The sequence below is a fragment of the Manihot esculenta genome, chromosome 2 (assembly GCF_001659605.2).
Source record: "Manihot esculenta cultivar AM560-2 chromosome 2, M.esculenta_v8, whole genome shotgun sequence".
Classification (NCBI taxonomy): Eukaryota; Viridiplantae; Streptophyta; class Magnoliopsida; order Malpighiales; family Euphorbiaceae; genus Manihot; species Manihot esculenta.
This window is the reverse complement of record NC_035162.2, coordinates 331130-356782: the sequence shown is the minus strand read 5'-3', so window position 1 is coordinate 356782 and position 25653 is coordinate 331130. Positions and strand designations below refer to the sequence as shown.

General features: G+C 42.4%; 1 protein-coding gene and 1 long non-coding RNA gene across 2 annotated transcripts; one reads left to right on the top strand and one right to left on the bottom strand.

The window, feature by feature from the left end:
- The first annotated feature begins 415 nt into the window (after positions 1-415).
- On the top strand, positions 416-4078 carry LOC110605410 (embryogenesis-associated protein EMB8). Its single transcript, XM_021743991.2, has 8 exons — positions 416-892; positions 987-1115; positions 1223-1354; positions 2004-2146; positions 2228-2325; positions 2431-2525; positions 3323-3376; positions 3614-4078. The coding sequence occupies exons 1-8, from the start codon at positions 500-502 to the stop codon at positions 3809-3811; spliced, it is 1242 nt and encodes a 413-aa protein (XP_021599683.1). The 5' UTR covers positions 416-499; the 3' UTR covers positions 3812-4078.
- A 20529-nt stretch (positions 4079-24607) lies between these two features.
- Positions 24608-25402, bottom strand: LOC110609788. The gene is made up of 2 exons (XR_002487082.2): positions 25031-25402; positions 24608-24888 (listed from the first exon to the last, which is right to left on the bottom strand). It is a non-coding gene; the product is annotated as an uncharacterized LOC110609788 (long non-coding RNA).
- Between the last annotated feature and the right edge of the window lie 251 nt (positions 25403-25653).

The window sequence follows — 25653 nt, the reverse complement described above, 5'->3', positions numbered from 1 at the left end:
AAAATAAGTAGCCTGTTTGTGAATTTCTATATTCAGTTCTTATCTTTTGTGCCTACTGTGAGACTTCTGATGGAATGCTGTCTGTTGGTTTCGTTGTTCGTTTATATAACCTTGACTAATCAGGGTATTCATGTTCACAGGATATTGGGTGATTCGTAAGGCTGACTTGTTCAAGTCAAGTGCCGCACGGTTCCAGACGATTGCTAAAATCTGAAACCGTGACAAAATACATTAAAATTTTAGCAATTTTAATGATAATAATTTGTATAAAAAAAATATAAATTTAAAATAATTGACAAATAAGAGCGAGCTATGCTACCTATCAAGTCAATAAAACTTTAGACCAAAAAAAAACAAAAAGTCAATAAAACTATAAATATAGAGAAAGTAAACCCAATAATTGGATGGTCAATTATTAGAATTACATTCCAACTGTCCACTCGGAGGCCACAGCCACAGCCACTCTTTTCGTTTGCCATCCTAAGCCTTCGCCTAATATATGGCTGGAGCATCCTACGCCGCATTTTATCCTCTCTTCCCCTTCCGTCGCATTCCTCTCTCGTCCCACCTGATTCCCGCCGCCCACAACGGCGCTGCCACCATCCAAATGGCCGACGACAAAACTCCACATCCTTCACTCGACGTCATTGGCGGTGGAAGTGTCGCTTTTCTTCCGGCCTTGAAGACTTTAAACCGTCCCTACAATCCCTTCCCTCTCGTCGGCCAAAACCCCCACTTCGAGACCATTTTCGCCTCGTTCCTACGAGTCACCCCCTACGTACGTTACAAGCGAGAGTGTATCCGTACCAAGGACTCTGGCTCCATTGCTCTCGATTGGGTAGTTGGAGACAGCCGGCGGTTGCCGCCTGATTCTCCTGTTCTCATTTTGCTGGTTCGTACGCTTTTTATGCACTTGTGATAGCAATACTAATGTACTTATTTGGAGAATTCTGAAAATTAGTTTAATTTGGTGCTTGAATTTCCAGCCAGGTTTAACCGGAGGGAGCGAGGATTCATATGTCAAGCATTTGTTAGTTAAAGCCAGAAGCAAAGGATGGCGCGTCGTCGTTTTTAATAGCAGAGGCTGTGGAGATAGCCCAGTCACCACTCCCCAGGTACATTCATCATAATTTACTTAATTTGATATTTGCAGATTACCATTAAAAACCGAAATGTGTGAATTGTGATCGTTTTAAACTGGTTTCATAAACTGATAATGCAGTTCTATTCGGCTTCGTTTCTAGGAGATATGCGTGAAGTAGTGGCAGTTGTTACCTCTAGATATCCAAATGCTCATATCTATGCTGTTGGTTGGTCTCTTGGTGCCAACATTCTTGTCAATTATTTGGGCGAGGTATGATATAATCCTTAATATCCACTTCTTTATTTGGTTCTTTTTATGGTTTCTTCCATGTTGTGAGGATACTGAATATGTAAACATCTTTTTTCCTCCTTATTTCCGGTTTAACGTTGAACCCATGAACCTCACTTGCAATTACTTGCAGGTTCACGTATGAAAATCTTAATTTTTGTTCTATATTGATTCATGCTAAAGTATACGGTGTATACCATTTGCCAAAGCATTTTGTTAATTTCTGTTCAACTGTTTAACCCACGGATACAATTGCTTGCTAAACCTGTCCAACAATCCATTATTAGAATGATTTTCTTCTCTTATTTATGCATAAGTTCAAGCATCTGACGCCAAGCGAAGATCTAAGCTTGAGGTTGTTGAACTGGATTGACTGGTCTTATATTTAACAGAAATTCATTTTCCATTTTAATCTATGAAGAAATTTTAATCGAAAGGGCCAAGAATGGTGGAGTAGTGTCTTAGATTGTATATTTGGTATAATTGGACTATTGAGGTTGAGTTCAATTTTAAATACCTTAATTTCTTTTTCTAGTGGTACTTAAAATTAAACACTTGTGTATTAGATCTCTTTTCCATTCATTTTAGCTGCACTTCTCTCTGTTTGATACAACTGTATTGTTTATTTCAGGAATCTCTAGCGTGTCCCCTAGCAGGTGCCGTGTCCTTGTGTAATCCCTTCGATTTGGTCATTGCAGATAAGGATTTCCGTAAGGGCTTTAACATTGTTTATGACAAAGCTCTTACAAGGGCTCTCTGTAGAATTTTCCAGAAGTAATCCTTTGATAAATTTCTTTAGTTTCAGTTTTTTTTTTTAAGAGGGAGAGAGAATAACATAATCTATTGCTTGTATAGGCATGCACTTCTTTTTGAAGAGTTGGATGGTGAGTATGACATCCCATCGGTTGCCAACGCCAAATCTGTTAGGGATTTTGATCAAGGATTAACGCGTGGTACGTGGTTGGGAACCGATATCCTTCTTTTTTATTTTTCTCTTTTACGGTGAGTTTCGTATTTATACGCCATCAAACTAAGCACTCTTTTATGAGAATTGGCAGTTTCATTTGGATTCAAGTCGGTGGATGACTACTATTCTAATTCAAGCAGTTCACATGCTATAAGTGATGTTTGCAGACCCTTGCTCTGTATCCAGGTAGACATCTTCCTGAGCCTCAAACTGATTTTTTTTTTTTGCATAAGAATTATTGCTGATTAAACTGCTTTGTCATCTCATGGTGAATTTTTTTTTTCTGAGGGGCTTATTAAGCTACCTCGTATTAGGAAAATGTATTGATTTTCTCCCCCAAATTTCTTGAAGTGTCCTGGGAATGATTTTAATTTACTTTCTAGAGAGAACTTTTCTAATTGTCCTTATAAACTGTCTCTATGTAAAGGATTGATGTGATTGATAATTTAATACATTGTTTCTCCTACACAAACTTTGATAGAAAACCTGGCTGTATAAAATATTTAAAGATAATAGGGTTGGTGAACCACCTTTAAGTCTGGTAGTGTTCCTCAGGTTGAAGCTTTATCATCTGGAGGGAATGATTAATCTGCTTAATAATATAGTAGCCTTGTCTCTATATCAATTACTTTGAGAATGGATGTGCATTGGTCCAATGTTAGAACTGCCTTTTCTCCAAATAGGTGGTCCAAGATATTGAAATTCATCAAATGTTCTGGCTTCAAGATGCTGTTCATTCAAAATACGAGTATTCTGAAATATCATAATAAATTAGAAAATATGATTTAAAAATAAAATACAAGTGATAATTTTGAGATTAAGTGAAGCTCAAGTAAATGTTCATTTCATGATTTGATATATATTAACTACTTTTGTCTTTGAAAGTGAGAATTTTCATTCTTGTGAAATATTTTTATGTGGTTTATGGTTAGCATATATATTGTATCAGTTGGGCTAACTAAAGACATCTCATTCTCTTGTAGGCTGCCAATGATCCAATTGCTCCTGCTAGTGGAATTCCTCGTGACGCTATCAAGGTACATGCAGGGTGCTTTCTATTCTCAAGTCGTGAAACACATATTTGCTTATCCTGTATCATTATATTACCTTCTGAATAGCTTATTTTTCCCATATTTGTCACTGTGGTGGCAATCTAAAGTTCCTTTCATATGGCTCTTTCCTAATTAATTGGACATTCCCCTATAGAATGGATTGAAATAAGTACATCATGCACTCTCTTTATCCATTTTGATGAAGTGTATTGCTTGTCCCAGGTAAATCCGAATTGTTTGCTGATAGTGACGCCCAAGGGTGGCCATCTAGGGTGGGTTGCAGGTAGTGAAGCTCCGCTTGGTGCTCCTTGGACCGATCCTGTAGTGATGGATTTCCTTGAATATCTGGAGGGAGTTGCCCCTAAATCCTCCCGTTCAGTTTCCCCAGCAGGAAGTGTGCATGATGTGAAAGAAGTATAACAAGCAAGTAGTGCAAGACATGCTGATATTGCTTGTATTTATTGGCCTTGTGATCTCATTGCGATTCACAGTCCCTTATTTGTAAAAATTACAAAAGAATAACACAACTGTAGGCCATGGAGGAAAGGTTTACAGAAAAGAAAAAAGAAATTGTAAACAAAAAGAGATGGGAAAAGTGTGATTGTGCGTACCAAAGGCAAAACTTCCAAATTATTTTGGAGCAATTGATTTCTCTAAATAAAGAATCTTTAGACTCTGGTTATGTAATTCGCGCTACGAACGTTATACTGATACTAGAAAATAAATAAACTCATAATTGTATATATGAACATGTATTAGAGTGTATGTGTTACTATTTTCTTCAATTATCAAGACGATAATTTTGTTAAAATTATGTACCCAGTACTACACGTGATAAAAAAATTAGCTTGAAGATCATCTTAACCTTTTTACTAATTTCTAATCTGTCAAATTGAAATTCCTGACGTTTTCTCTCTTGCACTTATGTGGAATGACATGTAAGCAAAGTGAAATCTTAAAATTTAAGTTTTTTTGGGAAATTAATCCTCTATTAATAATAGGATAAACTACAGTTTAGTCCCTCTAGTTTAATGAAATGTTTACTTTAATCCCTATGTTTTTAAAAACCTACAATTTAATCTTTCACATTTAAAAAAACTGCAAAATAGTCTCTACCGTCAAATTTTCGGTTAACCTTTCATTTATTTTAATGAAAATGACTAAATTACCCTTTAAATAAAAAAAAATCAATCAAACACTATTTTTCACTTCCAAATCAGCCCATCTCACTATCTCTCCTTCCCGATCCTCTTCTTCCTTTCTCCTTCTTTTCCCGATCCTCTTCTTCCTTCTCTCCTCATCCTTATTCTTCTTCTGTGTTTGATTTCATGCAATTGGGCGAGATGGTAGTGGTGATTATACGAATATGGGTAAATCTGAAGAGCTTCTTCCTTCTCTCCTCATCCTTCTTCTTCTTCTTCTGTGTTTGATTTTATGCAATTGGGCGAGATGGTAGTGGTGATTATACGAATATGGGTAAATCTGAAAAGTTTCTTCCTTCTCTCCTCATCCTTCTTCTTCTTCTGTGTTTGATTTCATTCAATTGGGCGAGATGGTAGTGGTGATTATACGAATATGGATAAATCTGAAGAGAGAAGAAGAACAATGATGAGAATAAAATAGAGCAGATAAGCGAGTAAGAGCAGCCGCAACTAAGAAGAAGAAGGATGAGGAGAAGAAGAAGGAGAAGGAGAGGATTGGGAAGGGGAGGTAGTGGGATGGAGTGAATACTGTTTGGTTGAGTTTTTTTACTTAAAGGGTAGTTTAGTAATTTTCATTAAAATAAATAGAAGGTTAACTGAAAATTTGACGGTAGGGACTATTTGGTAGTTTTTTTAAATGTGAAAGATTAAATTGTAGGTTTTTAAAAATACAGGGACTAAAGTAAACATTTCATTAAACTAGAGGGACTAAACTGTAGTTTACCCTATAAGGGCAGCTTGTTGTTAATTTTTGGTTGACTGAAGTTTTTCTTTTACTATAATGCCCATATGAGATAGGAAAGTTTATTTCTTCTCCTCTATTTCTACTTTTCTCCTCCATTATGACTAGGTTCATCTACCTCTGGTTCAATTCAATCCAAAATTCCTCATTTTCCACATCCATCTTTCAAGATTCCCCTCTTTTGAAATTTGTGCTAAACTCGACGGCACCTATCTAAACGCGATAACAGCGGAGATAGTGCCAAACTCTAGGCTAACTTATGGCTGAGTTAAAATCCAGGGCTCACTCAAGTGAAAATGAACACTACAAGTGTTAAGATTGAGACTCTTGTCAAGGTTAATTGATGATGGGATGGTGTCCAGTCTCAAGACTCAGTCTAATAAATAAAAAAAAAGACTGCAGGCAAAAATACCGGTATGAATATTGTCACGATTTTTTCCATTTCTCTCAAAAATCTAAAACAATCTTGAGAAGAAAAAACTGTGGCAATAACCCAGTGGAGAGCTTATGAGTGTTGGTAGCAGCAACTACGGAAGGGCCTGTGCTATACGTCGCAGGAGTGTTGTGGAGCGCGCAAGGCATACGCGCAGAGCTAGCGCGTAGGGAGCACAAGTGGGCGCACGAGGGAAGCTGCGGGGCAAACGCTGGTTGGCTTGTGAAGCTGCGCCAGACGAGGTTCGAGTATGCAGACAGGGTGCGTGAAGCTTCCAGAAGCACCTGGGGCACGCGGGAACTCGCCCGAGAAGTCTGGTTGGCCGCTGGAGGTTCCAGAATGGCCCAAAATTGACCAATTTTGCCCAAAATAGCCAGCAAGCAGCCAGATTAGCCCAAAAGCTTCTAGAAACCTGCTGGACAATAGGTTCACTCCAGCCATGTGGGTCCCACGAGCATCTTGACCACCATATCCAAAGTTCTCCCTAGGATGAGAAATTATATTTTAGTCCCTGAAAGTTCTAGATGGAGATTTCTAGCCACACATTAGAGAATGCATCTCCACTGCATATTGAGGAGGTGAGATGCCTATAAATAGCCACCTATGGATTCATTTGTAGACATAAGAAAGAGAGACACAAGAGACACAAAAGAGATAAGAGAGATACTTAGAGAGATAGTGAAGCCTTGTAAAGTACATTCTTAAGCAATACAATTTTCTTCCTTCCATCATAATTCTCCTTTGTGTTTATCCAATAATCCTTTCTCCATAATCAAGCTTTTGTCGCCACAATCACCCAATTGCTTTTGTTTTGAGCTATTGGTAAGGATGAACTTAGTTCGTAGAACTAAGACTGCACGGTAGGAGTAACGTTCGGATATTGACTCACTTACTCCGTGAAAAGTGGTATTAGAGCATTGGTTTACTCTTTGGGTGATAATGTCGGATCCAAGCGAGGTTATTGGTGGAGGCACTGCTCCCATGTTTGAAGAACACAGTGGCGGAAAGAGGAAAGGTAGGGGCAAGTCCAGAGAGCCTACAAGAGCTAGAGAGGAGCTCGGAGACATAAGAACCCATCTTGTGAAGGTGAAGCTAGTGTTGATCGAGGAGGAGGAGAAATTCAAGGAGATTGACACCCGCATTGAGGAACTCGGTTATGGGATGGAAGAGTTAAGTGAGGAGATGCAAGGTACCCTCGATTCTGCCGTCTAGAAGCTAGTGAGTGAGACGGAGTTGCTCAGGCATGTCCACTCCGAAGACAATGCTGCTATAAGGGAGGAGAAACAGTTCCTAAGAGCGGAAATAGACAGGATGATAGGGAAGATAAAGGAGCTCGAGGAGCAAATGGCCTTGATGCTCTCCGTGGTGGTCCAAGGCGGCATGGCAGGGACATCATCCATTTTGGGGGCTCCTACGGCACGTGTGGAGGTGCCTAAGCCAAACGCGTTCAATGGGATGCACAATGCCAATGACATTAATAATTTCCTGTGGAGCTTAGAGCAGTACTTCAAAGGACTGGGGATCATGGAGGATGCCAGGAAAATCAATCATGCTCGACTATTCTTAGCTGATATTGCCATGGTTTGGTGGATAATAAGGCAGGCTGACATCAAGAAGGGCATTTGCAGTTTAGCAACATGGAAAGATTTTAAGAAAGAATTGAAGAAACAGTTCTACCATGTGAATGCTGCTGACGAAGCATGTGCAAGGTTGAGGAGGCTTACTCAACGTGGGACTATTCAAGAGTATGTGAAGGAGTTCACTGAGGTAATTCTCAAAATCCTTGACTATCCTGATAGTGAAGCTCTCTTTGCTTTTATGGATGGGTTGCAGCATTAGGCGAGGCTTGAAATTGGAAGGCGTGGAGCCCAAGATCTTGCCATTGCCATTTTCATTGCCGAGTCCTTGACTAAGTTTCAGAAAAGGGACAAAAGCAGGAGTATAGAGCAAGAGTAGTGGCAACATTCGTGAAAGCAAGGAGGGAAGTTGTAATACCCGGCTCGAGTCCGGCATCGGAATTCTACTTTCCGATGGAGGTTCTGATGTCGAAGGTCTCTCGTAGGGTTTGATTTCTGTTTTTCTCACATGTTTTGAGATGTTCATTACGTTTTAAATATAAGGAAATGAGTTTTTGAGTGAAATGAACCAAGGCAGAAAAGCCAGGTTCGGCCGCCAAAGTTGAGGTTCGGCCGCCGAACATGCATGGCTTTCGGTTTCACGTGTGGCCGCCGAAGGTGGTCTGGCCAGCCACCTATAAATGGCCCTCAGTCGGTTGAAGCGGTAGAGCACCGTTTCTTTCACTTGCTGAGGTGAAACTCTGTCCTTTGTGAGTATTTCTTCATGTTTTCATTAAATCATGCAAAGATTTGATTAGTTTTTATGATCTTTGAAGGTTTTAAGCTAAAAACTCAAAGTTGTGAAGTTTGGAGAGTTTGAAGGAGAGTTGCTCCAAAACTCCATGTGATGATCATTCATCTACTTGTTTTCACAAGGTAAGTGAAGATCCTGAGCTTGTTTGTATGTTTTCTGAAGGTTTTATGGGGTTTAGAGAGAGAGGTGCATGGATAGGGTTTTGTGTAAGGTTTTGATGATTTTGTGCATAGAGCTTGTGTTTGTGTTGTTTGTGTTGTGTTTTTGGGGTTTTAAGGTAGTTTTGACCCCTTTGAGCATATACATGAGTGTATGCAAGTTGAGGAAGTGTGGTGTGAAGTTGGAGGGGAGTTTGGTGCATTTGGCGAGAGGCAGGGCAAGTTTCTGCCCTGCTGATGAACTCAGGTTCGGCAGCCGAAGGTACATTCGGCCGCCAAACCCCTGAAGAGGTGTGAGGAGGTGGCTTCGGCTGCCCAAGCTTGCCCCCGAGCTTTTGGACTTTCGGCTCTGGAGGGAAGTTCGGCCGCCGAAGGTTTGAGACTTTCGTCTCTGGAGTGCCTTTTGGCCTCCGAAGCTTGCCTCCGAAAGGGTTCGGCAGCCGAAAGTGGAAGTTCAGCCTCCGAAGGTGCTTGAGTTTCGTCTCTGGAGAGGACTTTCAGCCGCCGAACCTGCCGCCGAAAGTGTTCTGTCCAGCTTTCCTTTGCATGCTTTGCATGGATGTTAGAGTGAGTTTAAGGGGATTCTTGGGGAGTTTAATAGAAGTGGTCATAAGCTAATTTGGTCCCTCATTTCAGTCTATCTGTATAGGTACAGACCAGAGGAACCAGAGAGAGCAGCAGTGAGTTCTGCTCCAAAGCCTGCAGAGTCAGTCCAGTTAGCCCGAGGTGAGTGGAACTAAACTTAACTCTTTTACTTGCACAATGGAATGTTTTAGCATATCTCATGCATCATGATTATGCCATAGGTTGATTGCATTAGTATCCACGACTATGTTGCATTGCATCGTTATTTGGTGCTGTGAGTAAATGTTGAATGATCCAATAGTCTCAGATAGGAAGTCCAGGAGCCTTTGACTACGCCCTGGCAGGTATAGAGAAGTTCAGAAGCCTTTGACTACGCCCTAGCAGGTATAGCAAAGTCCAGGAGCCTTTGACTACGCCCTGGCAATGGTAAGTACAGAGGTGTTATATACACATATACATATATGACAGGAAGACTAGGTGCTCGATTCTACGCCCTGGCACAGAGTTACTGGGACTATGTGGTGACAGGTTTACTCTTGATGTGGCTTGTTTGTGCTATGGTGCATTTCATGAGATCATATTTTACTGAGATGTTTTACTGTTCTACTCACTGGGCTATAGAGCTCATCCCACTCCCTTAACCCCAGTTTTGCAGGTTCAGTGTACAGTGTACAGGGACAGTCCAGCAGAGTACAGGAAGAGTAAAGAGATTTGTAATAGCTTAGAGTGGACATGTAATATTAAAGAAATGTACGAGTTGTGTATACAGTTAGACATGTGCTTGACCTAGTGATGTATGTTTTATACATGATCTGTGTATGTATATGTTTTCCTGTATGTGAAAACCAAGCTTAACAGGTATGAGTTAACCCATCTAGAGTAAGCTCTAGTCAGGGGTACAGAGTACAGAGTACAGAGTACATGAGTACAGAGTACAGAGATAGTGCATGCACAGGTTAAGCCTTGGTTCAGAAAAGAGTTTTTATTTTCACAGAAAATGTATGATCATGTATGAGTTTTACAGGTACACAGAGAGTATAGCAGGCTTGCTACGGGTTCTGGCGGCCTTAAGCCGACCTGAATCCTAGCGCCGGTGACGGTCCATTTTGGGGTCGTTACAGATTGGTATCAAAGCCCTAGGTTCACATGATCGGACCGATAGAGATAGTGTTGGGCTCATACAGGTTAGAAGTGGTCAAGCACAATAGGAAATCATGTCCACTAGGATAGGGTCTTGAGTCCTATCTGTGATGATCTGCCATGAGTTTTGCATGTGTATTACTGATATGTGCTGTTTATGTGCTAAAGTGCTACATTATATGTTGTGTTTCCAGAGTAAAGATGAGAGGAACTCGTCGATCAGCTCGATTGACTGGAGTCCCACCAGAGAGTGAGAGACCAGCTGCTCGTCCTCCTGCATTGCCCAGGGCAAGGTCTCAGAGATCTAGCAGGGAAGGTACATCAATAGACCCTAGAAGGTCTGTAGACGAGAGCAGAAGAGGTACAGCTAGGGGAGGAAGATCAGAGGAAAGGAGGGAGGCTATGGAGATTGACCAGTCGAGAGATGATAGCATGGGTATAGGCAGATTTGAGGAAGGTATGGGAGAGTCGCAGGGAGGCGCTCAGGCCTCAGGTTTTAGCTATCCAGCCTTTCCGCAGGACCCAGAGTATCCGATGGGAGGTATGTCGGAGTACTCTAGTTTTATCCCATATCCCCCTTACATGCCATATATGCCGTATCCTCCTTATTATCCACCATACCCTATGTATTCAGCTTCCCCTACCCATCCAAGTGCAGCACACCCAGAACCAAATGACCCAGTACCACCACCAGAACCAGTAGCCCCTGTTGTTGACAGACATCAACCTAGCTCATCTGGAGGTAAGGTACAAATGACGGAGTACTTGAAATTGGATGCTCCTAAGTATAACACGGGAGATGATCCATTTGAATACCTCAGATCAGTTAGGATGATAACCAGTGAGTTGGGAGCTGATGATAGTAGAGCCATTGAGATGGCAGGGTTTACACTTAAATGTAAAAAGGCCAGAGAATGGTTCAAGAATTATATGGAACCCAGGATGACCAGTATGTCTTGGGGAGAGTTCGCCAATGAGTTTGCACGGTGGGCTTTTCCTGACAGTTCTAGAGAGATGAAAGTAATAGAGTTCGAACAGTTGCGACAAACAGATGAGATGAGCGTTGATGAATTCACAGATAAGTTCCTGGATTTGCTTCAGTATGTGGGTCAAGCCTATGATACTGATCAGAAGAAGGCAAGGAGATATACTATGAGACTGCATCCTAGGTATTCTTCCTTGATTCTTCCAGCAGAAAAGGAGAGTTTCCATACGATAGTAGACGCAGCCAGGAAAATGGAAGCTAGTGCCAATATTCAGAAACAGTCAAAGGCACAGGCTTCGGGTTCTAAAGCCCCCACTCCAGGCAGTAAGAGATGGGATAGAGCAAAAGGAAAAAAGAGCAAGTTCTGGAGTAAAGTCAAGTCAGGTCTGGGAATAGGTAGTGGCTCAAGCTCTGGCACAGCTCCAGTATGCAGACGATGTGGAAAACCACATGGAGGAGTTTGTCGGTTGGGATCTACAGCTTGTTTTCGATGTGGACAGGAAGGGCATATTGCTCGAGATTGTCCGCAGATGACTTTTGCACCATCCCAGCAGATGAGTTCAGGCAGTGTGGTACAGCCAGTTGTTCGGCCAGCAGCTTCAGTCATGCCTCAGAGCAGTGGCAGAGGTAGAGGGAGAGGGGCAGCCTCTACTTCAGCAGCAGGTTCCCGAGGTGGAAATCCAGTAGCCCCAGCACGGATTTTCACTGTGACACAGGAGGAGGCTAACACGTCGAACACAGTGGTGTCAGGTAATCTCATCATTGGGTGTTCAGATGTGTATGCTTTGATGGACCCCAGTGCTTCTCATTCCTTTATTGCTTCGAGAGCCATAGAGAGATTGGGTTTGATCAGTTTTGAGTTAGAGTATCCTCTCTGGGTCAGTGGACCTAGATGTGACCCATCAGTGGCAGTGTCAGTCTGTCGTTTCAGTCCAGTGTTCATAGAGGGTAGATGCCTTCCAGCTGACCTTGTCGTTCTAGATTTGACAGATTTTGATGTCATTCTAGGGATGGATTGGCTATCTGCATATAGTGCTACTTTGGACTGTAGAGAGAAGATAGTGAGTCTCAGAGACCAGGATGGGTCAGAGTGTGTCTTCAGAGGAGACAGGAGAGGTACACCCAGAGGTATGATTTCAGCCCTTCAGGCTCGTCGTTTGCTTAGGAGGGGTTGTCAGGGGTTTCTAGCTCATGTGAGAGAGCTAGACAGTCAGGTGAGGGAACCAGCTACAGTACCAGTGGTCCGAGAGTTTCTCGATGTGTTTCCAGACGAACTTCCAGGACTACCACCCGGTAGGGAGAGAGAGTTTGAAATTGAATTGCTGCCTGATACCAGACCTATCTCTATTCCTCCCTACAGGATGGCGCCAGCAGAGTTAAAAGAGTTAAAAGAACAGTTGCAGGACTTGGTAGATAAGGGTTTCATCCGCCCCAGTACCTCACCTTGGGGTGCTCCAGTGCTCTTTGTCAGAAAGAAGGATGGATCCCTCAGACTTTGTATCGACTACAGACAGTTGAACAAGGTCACTACCAAGAATAGGTATCCTCTACCTAGGATTGATGATCTATTTGACCAGCTAGCTGGAGCAGGTTGTTTTTCTAAAATAGATCTGCGATCTGGGTATCATCAGTTGAGAGTCAGAGAGGCAGATGTGCCTAAGACAGCTTTCAGGACTAGATATGGGCATTATGAGTTCTTAGTGATGCCGTTCGGGTTGACTAACGCCCCTGCAGCATTTATGGATCTCATGAACAGGGTATTCAGTGAGTTTCTGGATCACTTTGTCATTGTGTTCATCGATGATATCTTAGTGTATTCCAGAGATGCAGAGGAGCATGCCCAGCATCTGAGGATAGTTCTGCAGACACTGAGAGAGCATGGTTTATATGCCAAGTTCTCGAAGTGTGAGTTTTGGTTGAGGAGCATTGCCTTCTTGGGACATGTGGTATCAGCAGAGGGTATTGAGGTAGATCCCAAGAAGATAGAGGCTGTAGCTAGCTGGCCCAGACCCACTACAGTGACTAAGATTAAAAGTTTTCTGGGACTGGCAGGTTATTACAGGAGGTTTGTTCAGAACTTCTCAAAGATAGCGGCTCCTATGACCAAATTGACTCAGAAGAACCAGAAGTTTGTCTGGTTAGACCAGTGTGAAGAGAGCTTTGAAGAGCTCAAGAGACGATTGACCACAGCACCAGTGTTAGCTCTGCCTGTGAGTAATGAGGATTTCACAGTGTTCTGTGATGCGTCTCGAGTGGGATTGGGTTGTGTTTTGATGCAGAGTGATAGGGTAATAGCTTATGCTTCTAGACAGTTGAAGAAGCACGAGTTAAATTACCCCACCCATGACCTCGAGATGGCAGCAGTTATCGTTGCACTTAAGATGTGGCGGCATTACCTCTACGGAGTGAAATGTGAGATCTTCACCGATCACAAGAGTTTACAGTACATCTTAAGTCAGAGAGAGCTGAATTTGCGGCAGAGAAGGTGGGTTGAATTGCTCAGTGATTATGATTGTAAGATCCAGTATCATCCGGGTAAGGCGAATGTTGTGGCAGACGCCCTAAGCCGGAAGTCACTAGGCAGTTTATCCCATATAGCAGCAGAGCGGAGACCAATCGTGATGGAGCTTTATAGGCTCTTAGAAGAAGGATTACAGTTAGAGTTGTCTGGTACAGGTGTATTGATCGCACAGATGAGAGTGACACCTGTATTTCTGGAGCAGATAGCTCAGAGACAGCATGAGGACCCTGAGTTGATGAAAATTGCCAGGACTGTTCAGTCAGGCAATAGTGCATTAGTCCCAGCTCGACACACTCCCCTGTGCGGTCTTCCACATCTCTGGCATTCTGTACCATCTGAGCCTGAGCTCGAGCCACCGCCAAATCCCAGACCGGATTTCAACTTGTTCCAAAACTTATTCTTCTTCGGCTTCCTGGTGGTACTATCCCACCTCTTCTTACCTGAGCTCTGAGAGGAGAAACCTGGTCCTCCTCTGCCTGGGGTCTTAACCCCTGAAGACTGGGTCACTGACTGCTTCACTGACCCCTCAACTATAGCACTTGCTTCCATTCTTTGAGCCATATCCACCACAGTGTGGAAACTTTCTCTCTCAGCTGACTGAACCAACGAGGAGTACCTGGAATGCAGCTTCATAACATATTTCTTGGCTTTCTTCGAGTCTGAGTCTAGAGCTTGCCCTGAAAAAGGCAATAGCTCCAAGAATTTATCTATGAACTCCTCTACACCCATGTGCTCTGACTGCCTCAGTTGCTCAAACTCAATCATCTTCAGTTCTCTAGAACTTTCTGGAAAAGCCCATCCAGCGAACTCATTCGCAAATTCTTCCCATGTCATACCGTCTAGTCTCGGGTCCACATAACACTTGAACCATTCCCGTGCCTTCTTGCACTTTAAAGTGAACCCTGCCATCTGAATGGCCCTGCTGTCACTTGCCCCTAGCTCATCAGTTATTGTCTTCACTACTCTCAGATACTCGAAGGGGTCATCCCCTGACTTGTATTTGGGAGCATCCAGCTTGAGGTAATCTGTCATCTTTACCTTGCTCCCATCTGTTGAGCTAGGTCTAGGAGGTTGAGTAACTGGGGCTGCTGGTTCTGTAGGTGGTGGAGGTGGAGGTGCAGCATTCCCCGAGGTGGGGTTTGCCGGGTTTGGATAGAAGGGTGAGGGTGGATAAGCTGGGTACTGTGTGTAGGGTGGATAGAAAGGTGGATAGGGCATGTAGGTAGGGTAGGGGTTAAAGCTGGAGAAATCCGATGTACCTCCCATCGGATACCCTGAACCCTGTGGGAAGGGTGGATAATGGGGTGGAAAACCATACCCCGAGGCCTGAACGCCTCCCTGAGACTCCCCTGTCCCTTCTTCCTCCATGCTCACATCCAAGTTCCCATCCCTCCTCTGATCCTCTCCTGTAACCTCCCTCACATCTGAAGAACTTCCTCCTCTATCTGTCCCCCTTCTGCTAGCATCAAAAGACCTTCTAGGGTCCCTTGACACTCTCTCTATGTTGGCTCTACAAGACATTGCCCTAGGCAATGTAGGAGGACGGGCGCTCGTGCCCTCATCCTCAGGTGGCACTCCAGTCAATCGCACAGATCGACGAGTTCCTCTCATCCTGTTTTCTGAAAACAGTACACATCATACAAACATTAGCATCATATGGTTCATGTGGGCACACATGAACCCTCATCACATATACATCATTCATATCATAGCATATCATTAATGCACATGCATAAAGTCATGGCATTTCACATCATCATGCAAGACAGGACTCAACATCCTATCCTAGTGGACATGACCTTCCTATTGTGCTTGACCTTCTAGAACATCTATGAGCCCGACACTCTAGGTCCGATCCTATGAACCTAGGGCTCTAATACCATTCTGTAACGACCCGAAAATCGGACCGCTACCGGCGCTAGGATCCAGATCGGCTTAAGGCCGCCGGGACCCGTAGCAAGCCTGACATAACCTGTAAACCTGTATAATCCCATACATGATCAACAACATGCATAAAATTTTAAACTTTTCTATCATCATCCAACTCAACCTGAACATACATGAACATAGTCATGATCATAATCATGATCCCTCTGTGGGATCTCAACAATGCCCTAATGGGCGATACAACATGAGATGAGTTGGCTAACATCTGTATCATCAAATATCTAAGATCATGCATCAACAAGGGATTACAATACTCATAGGGTCAAGCACATCTATAACCTCAATATACCTCATTACATAACATACTGAAATCTCCTACATTACATCATAATACAATTGTCATGTCCACCATCTAACTATTACATAGATATACTTCAAAACTCTGGCTAACCGTCTGGTCTACCCTGTACCTGCACATCTGGGGTTAGGGGAGAGGGGTGAGCTAACAAGCCCAGTGAGCAGAATAGTAGAAAACAATATATTAAAATTTCATGCTTTCGTGGAATGCAACACATCACAACAAATCACATCTCGGATGGTATTGTCACCAATAGTCCTCTACATAGTCCAACTGTGCCGGGACGTAGAATGGGTACAACCGGTCTTTCCCTTAACATAACATATCATACAGTCCAACTGTGCCAGGGACGTAGAATGGGTACAACCTGGACTTTCTCTTACATCGTGCCAGGGACGTAGAATGGGTACAACCTGGACTTCCATACCGTATCATGTCGTAGCATCATCATGCCATATGAGGACTAAAGGGTCATCCAATAACCAATCCACATCAACATCATAAATGCAATGCAACATATTCGTGAATACTAATGCAAACAACCTACTATATCTCATGGCATTCATGATGCATGGATCATGCTCAAAATTCATAATTCATTTAATTTAAAACTTAAGGTTTATTCCACTCACCTCTGGCTAGCTCTGACAAACTCTGTAGCAGCTGGCTCACTGGTGGGGTCCTCGGTTCCTCGGGTCCGAACCTACACAGGTGGACTCCAATGAGGGACCAAACGTACATAAACATAACTTTACATACTCCCCAAAAACCCCCTAAAACATCAAGAAACAATCATAGAAAAACATGCAAGAAATGGCTGAACAGGGCACTTTCGGCGGCAGCTTCGGCGGCCGAAAGTCCCTCCAGAGCCGAAAGTCAGGCAGGTTCGGCGGCACCTTCGGCGGCCGAAACTCCCAGACAGAGACGAAACTCATGCATGTTCGGCGGCACCTTCGGCGGCCGAAAGTCCCAGACAGAGACGAAAGTCTCCTTTCGGGGGCAACTTCGGCAGCCGAAAGGCCTGCCTCACCAACCATGTTCGGCGGCCGAAAGTTCCTTCGGCTGCCGAACCTGGTTTCTGCCAAAGGGCAGAAACTCGGTTCCTTTATGCACATTCACCTCCCAACACTCAAATCATGCATAAACTTAACCAAAACATGCATACAAGTTCCTAGGGGCCTCAAACAAACAAATACCCCAACTACAACACTTCAAGCATACTCAAACATGCCACATTGTTCAAAATCACATAAAACCTAACATTTGCTTAAAAACTCATACAACCATATACATGCCATTCTACCCCATAAAATCACTTAAAACTTACTTAAAATATGCATTGAGCTTAAGATCGGCTCTTACCTCTTGAAGATCGAGAGAGAGACGACCTAAACTTGGAGATCCAAGAAAATGAGCTCCTGAGTTCCCAAAGCTCCAAAACTTGTTTCAAAAGTTCAAAACCTTCAATGCAAGCTTAAAACTCAAGAAAAATGGTGGGGATTTGAAGGAAAAACACTAGATTTGGAAGAGGGAGGTCGGAAGCTAGCTGTGGCCGAAAATGGGAGAAAGCTCGCCCATTTCGGCTAAGTGACCCTTTTATAGGTGGCTGGCCAGGCCACGTTCGGGGGCCGAAAGCGCTTCCGCAAGCATGCCATGTTCGGCGGCCGAACTTGGGTTTTGGCGGCCGAACCTGAACTTCCCTCACTCATGCTTTCGGGGGCCTAACGTGCCTCCAAAACGCATGCATGTTCGGCGGCCGAACTTGACTTTCGGCGGCCGAACCTGGGTTTTCCTCCAAAGACTTTTCATGCAAAAACTCATTTAATTTTTATACTTAAAACCATGAAATACTTTAAAACATTTTATGAAAACATGTTTCTACCCTACTAGAGGCTTCCGACATCCGAGATTCCACCGGACGGTAGGAATTCCGATACCGGAGTCTAGCCGGGTATTACAGCAGAGTTCAGATTTGATAGCAAAGGGATCCTTCGCTATGGGAGTCGACTTTGTGTACCAGATAGGGGCAGTGTGAAGGAAGACATTATGAGGGAAGCTCATAATGCGAGGTATAGTGTTCACCCAGGAGCCACCAAGATGTACCAGGACCTGAAAAAGGTTTATTGGTGGCCAGCCATGAAGAAAGAAGTGGCGCAGTTTGTGACAGCCTGTGAGGTGTGTCAACGGGTGAAACTAGAGCATCAGAAACCAACCGGAATGCTTAACCCATTACCGATTCCAGAGTGGAAATGGGAGAAAATAGCCATGGATTTTGTAGTGGGTTTACCAGCTACGTCCAACAGGATAGACTCTATATGGGTGATTGTGGACAGACTCACGAAATCTGCTCATTTTCTTCCAGTACGGAGTAACTATTCTGTGGATAAGTTGGCACAGGTCTATCTGGATGAGATAGTGAGATTACATGGAGTTCCAGTGTCTATAGTTTCAGACAGAGGACCTCAGTTTACCTCCCGCTTTTGGCGGAGTCTGCAGAGTGCGATGGGCACGAGATTGGATTTTAGCACTGCTTTCCACCCACAGACTGATGGACAGTCAGAAAGGACCATCCAGACCATAGAAGATATGCTTCGACTATGTGTATTAGACTTTGGCGGTTCTTGGAGGCAGCATCTACCTTTGGTAGAGTTTGCTTACAATAACAGCCATCATGCTAGCATTGGGATGGCTCCTTATGAAGCTTTGTATGGGAGGAAGTGCAGATCCCCTGTTTGCTGGGAAGAGATAGGAGAGAGGGCTCTTGCAGGGCCAGAGTTAGTAGAAATTACCAGTAGAGTGGTGCCCATGATCAGAGAGAGAATCAGAACAGCACAGAGTAGACAGAAAAGTTATGCAGACGTTCGCAGAAAGCAGGGGTAATTGGGTATTGCTGAAAGTGTCTCCAATGAAAGGAGTGGTTCGTTTTGGGAAGAAGGGTAAATTAGCTCCACGGTACATTGGACCCTTTGAGGTGTTGCAGAGGATCGGAAATGTGTCGTATAAGCTGGATTTACCTGCTTCTATGGAGAGGATTCACCCGGTCTTTCATGTTTCTGTGCTACGGCAGTTTGTGTCAGATCCGAATCAGGTTCTGAGTGAGCCTGAGGTGGAGATTCATACAGATCTCACCTATATAGAGCAGCCAGTGCGGATTTTGGACACACAGATCAGACAGCTAAGGAACAAGGAGATTCTGATGGTAAAAGTCCTGTGGAACCACCATAATCTAGAAGAGTGCACCTGGGAGACGCGGGAGTCTATGCTCCAGCAGTATCCATATTTGTTTTGAGGTTAGTTTCCTCTTTTTTATGTGTTCATTGTTTGTTTTAGGATCATTCGAGGACGAATGGTCTTAAGGGGGGGAGAATGTAACACCCGGCTCGAGTCCGGCATCGGAATTCTACATTCCGATGGAGGTTCTGATGTCGAAGGTCTCTCGTAGGGTTTGATTTCTGTTTTTCTCACATGTTTTGAGATGTTCATTACGTTTTAAACATAAGGAAATGAGTTTTTGAGTGAAATGAACCAAGGCAGAAAAGCCAGGTTCGGCCGCCGAAGTTGAGGTTCGGCCGCCGAACATGCATGGCTTTCGGTTTCACGTGTGGCCGCCGAAGGTGGTCTGGCCAGCCACCTATAAATGGCCCTCAGTCGGTTCAAGCGGTAGAGCACCGTTTCTTTCACTTGCTGAGGTGAAACTCTGTCCTTTGTGAGTATTTCTTCATGTTTTCATTAAATCATGCAAAGATTTGATTAGTTTTTATGATCTTTTGAAGGTTTTAAGCTAAAAACTCAAAGTTGTGAAGTTTGGAGAGTTTGAAGGAGAGTTGCTCCAAAACTCCACGTGAGGATCATTCATCTACTTGTTTTCACAAGGTAAGTGAAGATCCTGAGCTTGTTTGTATGTTTTCTGAAGGTTTTATGGGGTTTAGAGAGAGAGGTGCATGGATAGGGTTTTGTGTAAGGTTTTGAAGATTTTGTGCATAGAGCTTGTGTTTGTGTTGTTTGTGTTGTGTTTTTGGGGTTTTAAGGTAGTTTTGACCCCTTTGAGCATATACATGAGTGTATGCAAGTTGAGGAAGTGTGGTGTGAAGTTGGAGGGGAGTTTGGTGCATTTGGCGAGAGGCAGGGCAAGTTTCTGCCCTGCTGATGAACTCAGGTTCGGCAGCCGAAGGTACATTCGGCCGCCGAACCCCTGAAGAAGTGTGAGGAGGTGGCTTCGGCTGCCCAAGCTTGCCCCCGAGCTTTTGGACTTTCGGCTCTGGAGGGAAGTTCGGTCGCCGAAGGTGCCGCCGAAGGTTTGAGACTTTCGTCTCTGGAGTGCCTTTTGGCCTCCGAAGCTTGCCCCCGAAAGGGTTCGGCAGCCGAAAGTGGAAGTTCGGCCGCCGAAGGTGCTTGAGTTTCGTCTCTGGAGAGGACTTTCAGCCACCGAACCTGCCGCCGAAAGTGTTCTGTCCAGCTTTCCTTTGCATGCTTTGCATGGATGTTATAGTGAGTTTAAGGGGATTCTTGGGGAGTTTAATAGAAGTGGTCATAAGCTAATTTGGTCCCTCATTTCAGTCTATCTGTATAGGTACAGACCAGAGGAACCAGAGAGAGCAGCAGTGAGTTCTGCTCCAGAGCCTGCAGAGTCAGTCCAGTTAGCCCGAGGTGAGTGGAACTAAACTTAACTCTTTTACTTGCACAATGGAATGTTTTAGCATATCTCATGCATCATGATTATGCCATAGGTTGATTGCATTAGTATCCACGACTATGTTGCATTGCATCGTTATTTGGTGCTGTGAGTAAATGCTGAATGATCCAATAGTCTCAGACAGGGCTGAATGATCCAATAGTCTCAGACAGGAAGTCCAGGAGCCTTTGACTACGCCCTGGCAGGTATAGAGAAGTCCAGGAGCCTTTGACTACGCTCTGGCAGGTATAGCAAAGTCCAGGAGCCTTTGACTACGCCCTGGCAATGGTAAGTACAGAGGTGTTATATACACATATACATATATGACAGGAAGACCAGGTGCTCGATTCTACGCCCTGGCACAGAGTTACTGGGACTATGTGGTGACAGGTTTACTCTTGATGTGGCTTGTTTGTGCTATGGTGCATTTCATGAGATCATATTTTACTGAGATGTTTTACTGTTCTACTCACTGGGCTATAGAGCTCATCCCACTCCCTTAACCCCAGTTTTGCAGGTTCAGTGTACAGTGTACAGGGACAGTCCAGCAGAGTACAGGAAGAGTAAAGAGATTTGTAATAGCTTAGAGTGGACATGTAATATTAAAGAAATGTACGAGTTGTGTATACAGTTAGACATGTGCTTGACCTAGTGATGTATGTTTTATACATGATCTATGTATGTATATGTTTTCCTGTATGTGAAAACCAGGCTTAACAGGTATGAGTTAACCCATCTAGAGTAAGCTCTAGTCAGGGGTACAGAGTACAGAGTACAGAGTACATGAGTACAGAGTACAGAGATAGTGCATGCACAGGTTAAGCCTTGGTTCAGAAAAGAGTTTTTATTTTCACAAAAAATGTATGATCATGTATGAGTTTTACAGGTACATAGAGAGTATAGTAGGCTTGCTACGGGTTCTGGCGGCCTTAAGCCGACCTGAATTCTAGCGCCGGTGACGGTCCATTTTGGGGTTGTTACAGAAGTCCGAGATCATGGAGACCTAAGGAAGGGATGTCCAATGGATGGAAGAAGCCCGAGGGTGAAAAGGAGAAGCCTCTACTGAAGTGCTTCTTGTGCGATGGACCACATTCTGTGAGAGAGTGTCCAAAGCACAAGGCCTTGTCTACTTTGGTAATGGAGAAGGAAGTGAGCATGCAAAAAGGAGAGAGTGCGAGTATGGGTGCCCTACAATTCGCTGCCATTAATGTGAAGCCGAAAGAGGTGGTGAATGAGCACAAGGGATGTTTATTTGCACCTATGAAGGTAAAGGGTCAGTCCATTCATACTTTGGTGGACACTGGAGCTTCGCACAATTTCCTGACGCTCGAAGTGGTCAAGAAGAGTTCCCTTTGTTAGTGAGGAGGGTTGGTTGAAAGCTATCAATTCTCATCCAATCCCGACATATGGAGTTGCGAGAAATGTCTAAGTGAAGATTGGTGAGTGGACTAAAACTTTAGACTTTTACATTATTGATTTGGATGATCACTCATGTGTGCTAGGTATGGATTTTATGGATAAGATAAAGGCAATTCTTCTCTCCTATGCTAATGACATATGCTTAGCTAAAGGAAGTTCTTTGAAGGCCGTAAATTTGGCAAGAGGAAAGGGTGCCACTAGCACACTCTCTCTTCAAGTGATAAGTCCAAAGGAGCTGTCCGAGGAGACAATGCCACCTAGAAGAAGGGTGGAGTGTGTTGAGCTGAGGAAGAAGATGATGGTTTTCAACGCGATGGGTCCAAAGTCTTCCTTGTTGAGGCACATCAAGGAGGCGATGATGCGTGATGTGCAAGCCAAACAATTGGTGAAGCTAGCTCGTGATGGTGTGACAAGGAAGTTTGTGTTTGATGATGGGCTCATTAGAACGAGATATGGCAGCATCTTTGTACCTAGATAGGGCAATCTTCATGAGGAAGTCATGAGTGGTGTCATGACTTCATATATGGTGACCATCCAAGTGTGAGAAAGATGATGGCGATACTTGGACGTGAGTTTTATTGGTATCACATAGTGATGGATGTCAAGTGGTATGTGAAGACTTGCGTGGATAGTCAAAGAGTTATTGCTGATTCTCCAAGGAAGGCAAAGTCTAGGGTACATTCTCCATTTGCACCATGGATGAGTAGACCATGGAGATCGAAAGTGCGACATTGTGTTGGAGACGCGACGAGGGCGTCGCGGGAATAGTTGGGGGAGAATGTCACGGCTCTTCCCATCTCTCCCAAAAATTAAAAAAAGATTTGCAAAGAAATGTGGCAATAGTGGCATGTAGGCAGTTGGCAGGCACTGGTAGGTCTACCGAAAAGGGCTTGTGCCAGCTGGGCCTACGGGATACACAGGAGTGCTGCGGAGGGCACAAGGCATGCGCGCAGGGAGCGCAAGCTGGCGCGTGCGAGGGAAGCTGCGGGGCAAACGCTGGTTGGCCTACAAAGCTGCATCAGACGAGGTTCGAATCTGCGGGCAGGGCGCGCAAAACTTTCAAAAGCGCCTGGGGCACGTGGGAACTCGCCAAAGAAGCCTGATTGGCCGCTGGAGGTTCCAGAATTGGCCAATTTCGCCCAAGATAGCCAGCAAGCAGCTAGACTAGCCCAGAAGCTTCCAAACATCTGTTGGGCAGCAGGTTCACTCCTGCTAAGTGGGTCCCACGGGCATCTTGACACCATATTTGGAATTCTCCTTAGGATGAAAAATTATAATTTAGTCCTTAAAAATTCTAGATGGAGATTTATAGTCATACATTAGATAATGTATCTCCACCACATGTTGAGCAGGTAGAATGCCTATAAATATCTACCTAGGGATTCATTTATAGGCATAAGAAAGAGAGACACAAGAGAGATAAGAGAGATACATAGAGAGATAGTGAAGTCTTGTAGAGCATTTTCTTAAGCAATATTTTTTTTTTCTATCGTCATTTTCTTTTGTATTTATTCAACAATCTTTTTTTCACAATCAAATTTCCGTTGTCACAATCGCTCAACTACTCAAATTTTAAGTTATTAATAAGACAGAACTTAATTCGTGAAATTAAGACTGCATGGTAGAAGTGAAGTTCAAATTTTAAATTATTAATAAGACTCAACTTAATTCGTGAAATTAAAAGCGCATGGTAGAAGTGAAGTTCGACTATTGATTCATTTATTCCGTCCCAATAAGGTGATGGTGAAAGGATTTGAAAGGAGACGGTAGGAGTGGGTGTCATGTGCTATGTAAATAAAAATATTCGTGTTACCATAAAATTAAACTCCATTAAGACAGTTGGGTGGAAATGATAGCACCTGTCTTCTCAATCTCAATTTGGCGATAGGTATGGCATATGATCCATATGTAGTTTTTGAGTTATTAACAAAGTTACCAATTTCTTACATTAAATTAATATTTATAATTTTTTTATTACCAAAACTTTAGTAAAAAACTAAATTGTGAGTTTGGACATCACTTAAGGGCTTACGTGTAAATTATTATTTATATAATATACTAAAAAATAATTATTAATAATTATGACATTATGTGTAAATTATCACTTAAATAATATATTTAATAATAATTATGACATAATTACAGGAGAAAACTAATTATTTTATTACTATTGCCCCCATATATATATATATATATTTTAACTGTGAGAAGTTCTTAAAATTTTAAGAGTCTGTATTCGTATTCATGGAATATGTGACTTTTTAATCTAAATTTTAAAAACTTTTTAAATTTCCATTTTTTTTACTCATAAAATAAAATAGACAAAAAGTTTTTCTTTTTAGATTCTCTAATTAATTTTTAAGAAAATTCCTTCTTTCTGAATAAATTATATATAAAAATTAATTGGGTAATATTCATTTTATTTTTATTTCGTTTTAGATGTTTTTAAATACATAGAATTTGGTGAATTAATAAGAAGAGAAAGTTGGAAGGTTTCCATTTCTTCCAATTCCTTGGACTCCTAATGTCACTTGCGTAATGCGTTTGGCTGCGTATATGGTAAGAAAAATCAATTTCTATTACAGATTTGGCATCCTTATCTTTTTTTTGAAATGGTTGGCATCCTTATCTTTATAACTAAAGTTCAAACACAAATCAAAATCACATTCTATTGATAATTAGACAATATATATCCTTTCATTTAAAAATAATAATTTTATTTATATTTCACGCAATTTAAAATTATAATTTTTTTTATGCATATCTTTATTTTTATTTTTTAACAATACATGTGTTGCATTAAAACGTCCTGTAAACTAAAAGTATATAAAAGTCCAGAATCCGTGAACAAAAACTCCAACTCATAGCTCAGGAAACAAATCCCCAAACCAAAACCACAAACCACCAAGCCCATAGCCCAACCTGAAAGGCAAATGGTGAAACCCACTGACGTTCATCGCAACTGCCGTCTCTTGATCTGTCACTGCAAGCATCAATTGGAGAAAGAGCTATCCTCCACTCCACACTGCAATCACAAGTCAAAGCCCCAGTGAAACAGATCCAACAAACAGTAAATCTCTCACAAAATCGGTCCGAAGAATCTAAAAACACACAAAACAAACAACAGAATAACATACAAAAAAGAAGAAAAAAAAAAAACCGTTAACCTATCCATTCACGACGAAGGATTTCAAAGAGTACGATAACAAATCAAAAACTAACTCTTATCTCCTGAAAAAAAACAAGAAAAGGTCAAAACCAAAAAATAAAATTCAAACAAAAACAGCGAAGACTAAGTCTGAAACCGGTGGTGCTCGACTGTGCTGATTCTTCATCTTCCTGTTCCTTTTTTTCTCTGCTCTCTCTTCACTCTCTCCCCTATATTTTGTGATCCCTGGACGAGAATGGACCCAACATATTTTAAACCCCTTTCGGGACAATGGATCCTACGTATCTGTAAATTTTATACTTCGTAAGTGCCAAAGTCATTCTCTCTTGCCATTAATACGTTCCCATAGTACAACAAGATTCCATGTAGATGGTCCTTACAGAAAATGATAAATAATAATGAAACGCGTGACAAATTTTATTTTATAAATAGATAAATAAATTTAAAAAAATAATATTCTCTTTTATTTTATAATTTTTATTCATATTTTTTTAATTATTTGAAAATTATTATTATTTTTAGATTATAATAATATAAATTAAATATTATAATTTTATTTACTTTTATTTTATTTTTAAGAAATTTTTTAAAATTTTTAATAAAATTTAATATATTTAAAAT

Excerpts from the sequence above, each read along its gene's own strand:
- LOC110605410 (XM_021743991.2), top strand. The coding sequence starts at position 500 with ATGGCTGGAGCATCCTACGCCGCATTTTATCCTCTCTTCCCCTTCCGT. Across the intron at positions 2,526-3,322 it reads GACCCTTGCTCTGTATCCAG|GCTGCCAATGATCCAATTGC; the intron begins GTAGACATCTTC and ends ATTCTCTTGTAG. Across the intron at positions 3,377-3,613 it reads TTCCTCGTGACGCTATCAAG|GTAAATCCGAATTGTTTGCT; the intron begins GTACATGCAGGG and ends TGCTTGTCCCAG.